The sequence below is a fragment of the Haemaphysalis longicornis genome, unplaced genomic scaffold (assembly GCF_048455015.1).
Source record: "Haemaphysalis longicornis isolate Haplotype H1 unplaced genomic scaffold, Haemaphysalis longicornis Haplotype H1 scaffold_10, whole genome shotgun sequence".
In the NCBI taxonomy this organism is placed as follows: domain Eukaryota; kingdom Metazoa; phylum Arthropoda; class Arachnida; order Ixodida; family Ixodidae; genus Haemaphysalis; species Haemaphysalis longicornis.
In genome coordinates, this window is record NW_027526204.1 from 85,827,337 (window position 1) to 85,832,379 (window position 5,043).

Below are 5,043 nucleotides of genomic sequence, written 5' to 3' on the forward strand. Positions count from 1 at the left end.
TTGGGACCCCCTACCATATGTTCCTTGCAAATATTATATTTGCATATTATCTCTGAGGACTAGGCTGGACCCATGTCACTGAAGAGAGCAGGTCATGCGCAAGACGCCGAGCGCACACGCCAGGCCAGGCCAGGCTGAACACTGAATTTGCCACATCCTTCGGCACACTTCTGCACCTGAAATGCTGTCACAGGCGTTATTTCTGATGCGTATTTGGAGCGACGGCACTCGCGCGCAGCCGCAGAGCGGGGAACATAAGCTACACCTACCACAGGTTACCAACTAAAACGCGTAAACAGCAATAAGGCAGTGCCTGTATACCGTCGCAGTGGACACAAAGGTCACGTAATGCGAACTGATCAGTGATAATGGCGGAAGTACGAAACATTAGGAGAAACGAGTGCGATAATTTGTACCCTTATCTAGTGACACTACCAGAGCGCAAGCGCCAAGCCCGCCGAGACGACGGCGAATATTTCATACCCGTTTTCACCAGTTGCAGTGGTTCACAAGCTCTTTGCTTGAATTCCATTTCCGGGCTGCGTAATGGCGACGAATTTTTTAGCTTCCTTATGTCTCTTAGGAGGGACTACCGATGCACGATAAAAAAGGAGGGTGATAGCTAGGAATTCCTTGTCTGTTGATCTCGGCATCAAATCTTTGTTGAACAGAGTGCTAGCGGGACGGAGTAAGGCCGCCTTTAAAGTTGGCATAGCCACTCCTGTTTTATAATTGAAGAACAGGCCACAGTAAAAGGCGAACGCCTTTTAATAGCCCTGGGCCAGCACACATATTTTACACTAAACTTAATTATCCCATCTAAAAAACATTACACATTGGTTTTATGTAGTTTATTTGTTAAGTGCAGGCATTTTCGTGATTTCGAAACATGTCAAAAAGGTGGGAATGAATTCATTTTTTCGTCTTTGTTAGTCGTTTCGTCCAAACCTAACATCTGGCAACATCCGATACACATGAAACGTGTACGGGTATTAGATCGGTAACCGCTTCAGGATCAAAGTGTGGTAGAATATCCGTGTACCGGTAGAGGATTGTACAGATAAACTTTGATGGTGTACTGTTGTAGAGGAGCCATTGCGCTTGTCATATGATAGGCTAGATGAAGGGATATGTTATGTTACAATACTGCGCTTTTGCTTGGACAAGGGAAATGCCGACATCCGGATTAAACCCTAGGCCCAAACTAACTCAGTGATACACGGAACAGAAAGCTAAAAGACTCCGACGCTTACTATGAAGTGAAATCTGCTTTGAAAAAGGGTACTTATATAATTCCCCTCAACTAACTATCAGGTACGCGTAGCGGGCGCACGCGCACACTGGTTTCAGATTCAAATACCCCTCAAGTCATATTTTAATGCGTTTATTAGGATGTGCACGTTGTCAGAAATGCTGAATAAAAGGTGACAATCCAATGACGCTGTAACAATAGGAGAGGCTGCGCCTCTTGGGCGTACCCATTGCTTGCGGATTCAAAAACTGGGTCCTGGGATGCTGGCATTCCTTGCATTCGGCAAGGGATTCCCAGATGTCTGCACGGACTGCGTTCTGGGCTGCATCATGGGCCGCGCGGCATAGTGCGCGGCATGACGAAGACGCCTGTGATCGGCAGCACCTCCGAAGTTGCACAGCCCACTGTTTGATGTGACTATATGTCCGGGTCGCTCACTGGAATCACGACGTGGCCCTTAGCCCCCGTTTCAGAGTGTGCCGGGACCCCAGATGCCGCCTCCTGTGACTGGCTACTCCAGTATCGCGGGTGCGATGGTCCACCATCAGTTGTGAGAGTACAGTCCATGACTTCGAATACTGCGCCGTGCATCTCGCTAGCTGGGGACATCATGGTAGCCGTAGTGCTTGGGTCCGCAGCCTGTCGGTAGTCCGACGCCGATGCCACCGCTCCCGCTACTCCTCCCGGAGAGAATCCGCAATAGCACTCGAATGGGGCGCATAAACATTGCCACGACGACGACGCCCCACCTCCGACAGGTCCACTAGAACTAATGAACCGCGCGAACTCCTGTTGGAAGGACGGAAGCGGCGTACACTCCGGCTTGTCCTCTTTGACAAGCCCATCTAGCGGGTCCTGGCGCCATTCCTTTGCGCTGCGCTGAATGGTTCCGGTGTCGGACGACTCCACTCGCGTGTTCCTACGCATAATCTTGGGGTTGGGGCGTGGGTGGTCGTGGAATCCCTGAGCCTCGAAGAACACCGCCGAGTCGGTGTGGCGCCAAAAGTGTCGGACCGCATTTCCGCGATAACCACGGCAATGCTGGAATATCATTAGCCCGCGACAGCCATGATTCGGGCACGGCTCACCTTCCTGCCTCTTGCGGAGTTCGGCACTGACACCGGGCTTCAGAAACACGCGGAGTCCCGTGTCTGACACGCACTGGAGGCTGCATACGAGAACGCCGGTGCATTTCTTCTGGTAGATGTGCTGTTTGAGGTTCTTTCCATGGCGCATGGCCCAGCCGGTCGCGTGGCACTGGGCCTCCGCGTGGTCGGGCCGGTACACGTAGCGGCAATTGCCGTCTGGCCACTCGTTGTACTCGTCGAACGTGGTCACCTGAGGCAAAACGCTGTCTTCGATTTTCCAGTCAGCGTGGTTGTGGACGGATCCAGTATCACAGGCCTCGGTCATCGTCCCACCCCGTTGACCGGTAACCGCACTCACCTCCGAACTGTCTTCGAACGCACACGCACAACAATGATGACGGAAAGCTCACCCAGTCACAAGTGCTGAGATAAGCGCCACTCCGCCTTTTTTGTAGCAGTTGAGGCGACTTGGAGCTTGCGAAATTAGTCCGACGGAAAATGTATGCGCATAGTTGGCGCTTGCCCTTCCAGGCGTCAGGGTGTAGGAGCGACTGCAGGGCAGATCAGACGGTGCTGCTCCTAAATAAAGGGAGTTGCTAACGAGGCTCACTTATGTAAACAGTAACAACCAAAGGCCCGCCTGACGGAAGACGAATCATTTAGGACTAGGAAATATCACTTGTTAAATAAGGGGGTTGAAAAGGGTGAGGGTGGGTTTGCACTTGGGACCAGTGCACAAATGCGGCGGGCACACGGGCCAAATTGTTGGACTGGGTGAATCTACCCGTACTTTTTTTAGAAAATGAATTTCACATTGATAGTGCGCACTGGGTATCATATTCCTGTCATGTCAGTTCTAAGTTTTCGCTTAGGTTAGAACAGTGAATATCGACCAACTAGCTGGTCTTCAGTTTGTATATCTCCCATGGAATCGCGCAGAAACATTTTGAGTGCTGAAAGATCATATTAAACCTATAACAGAACAGTGTGGCATCAAAGCGGGTAATAACCTGTGTGCCGATAATAATCTGTGCATTCCCTTCTTTGGTTCACCAGTGATTACCCAGTTTCTAAAGCCAAACAGTCCCATTCTGAACCACGTGAGCGAAGCTGCACAAGAAAGCCGTAGATAAGATTTACGCAACACACTTCAGCGTCTTCCAAGGTTTACTCTGACTTGCTTTTGAAAAGACCCCGCAACGGTGCTGACACGTTTCGTTGTTTGCTCGGCGCCAGAAAAACCGATAAAGCTTTCGTTATCGCCAGCACACGGGGGCCCTTTGTGAACCCGTCGTCGCAGCAAATGCAAATTCACTTGCCATTTTTTGCGACTTTATTCTGTCTTTCCCTTGCAGCGCGTTCGTGTGGATAACGAACGCGCCTTGTGCAAAGGATAGAAAGCGGGTCATTATTCGCGACGTCGATGGGAGGACGTAATCGAGAACAAAAACAAGGCCAAGAACAGTGAAGAGACGTGAGGCCTTGCCAGGTGTTTCACCACGTGATCATGTGCTTGGTTATGATTGAAGGGCGCGTTTTTTCCTAGTGGCCAGGTGGAGTCAAAGCACGAGACACATGTGGCGGTCTATGTGCGGGATGCCTTTTGCAAAGGATAGTTTTACAAAAGTCAATCATTTCGTGCAAAAATTTTTCTTTGAATTGTTCCCGGTTTTTGTAAACTTTCTATTGGTACTCACAATTTAATACGTACACGCTTTATATGGGGGAGGAACTGTGCTGCACCTTGCATTCCATTTAAAACTGTATACTTATAGTACGTCGCTTTCGAGTTGCTGGGGTCGTTTTATATCCGTCGTCACCATTATTTCCCATGTATCAGACTGTGAAGTCCCAGAAACATTCTAATTTCACTACGATGTTGCATCTATTGCATTGCGAATTTCACCGCGACCCAACGGGTATATTAACGAATCATAAAAACAACTGCGAATCGGATTAACAATGTTTGATGTGTAATATCCAAAATCATTTCTGCATGGAACAAAGCTCGTTTAACTACGGAGTTCTTGCTTTATAATATACATGTTACGCTGCTTGTATTGCGAAAAGCATAATTTCTAAACGCACCCGCCGCGGTGGCTCAGTGGCTAAGGCGTTGCGCTGCTGAGCACGAGGTCGCGGGTTCGATTCCCGGCCGCGGCGGCCGCTTTTCTGATGGAGGCGAAAAGCAAAAACGCCCGTGTGTACGAGATTTCCGTGCACGTTAAAGATCCCCAGGTGGTGAAAATTAATCCGGAGCCCCCCACTACGGCGCACCTCATCGCCTGCGTTGGGTCGGCGCGTTAAACCCTACAATCAATCAATTTCCAAACGCAGCTCGTGATACTGCAATTAGATAGAAACTAATACAAGCTTTCGCTGATACAAAACTTTATGCAAGCAAGAAAAGAGTGAAATGTTGCAAGAAATGCTAAGTTTGGTTCCGTTGTGCTGTGAAACGTGAACTGCGACCAACACCAGCAAATACGAAACAGACCGTTCGCGAGCACTTTAGGCAGCTGTGGTGACCAGTGCATCAACCAGTCGTGACGAAAGGCCCGAAAAGAGACGAAGCCTGTCTGCTCCACCGAGTAAGAACAGACTCAACCCGTACACCAGCTTGGCTACATAAAATAAACATTGTTTCATCCCCTTTGTGCCCCTCGAGTATTGTGACTGGTGACATTGATCACTTCATTATGA

At 49.4% G+C, this 5,043-nt stretch overlaps 1 protein-coding gene across 1 annotated transcript; it reads right to left on the reverse strand.

Annotated features, from left to right (window-relative positions):
* Positions 1 to 1,302: 1,302 nt before the first annotated feature.
* LOC144157830 (transcription factor glial cells missing 2-like) lies at positions 1,303 to 3,148 on the reverse strand. Its single transcript, XM_077688567.1, has one exon. The coding sequence runs from the start codon at positions 2,663 to 2,665 to the stop codon at positions 1,670 to 1,672; it is 996 nt and encodes a 331-aa protein (XP_077544693.1). The 5' UTR covers positions 2,666 to 3,148; the 3' UTR covers positions 1,303 to 1,669.
* Between the last annotated feature and the right edge of the window lie 1,895 nt (positions 3,149 to 5,043).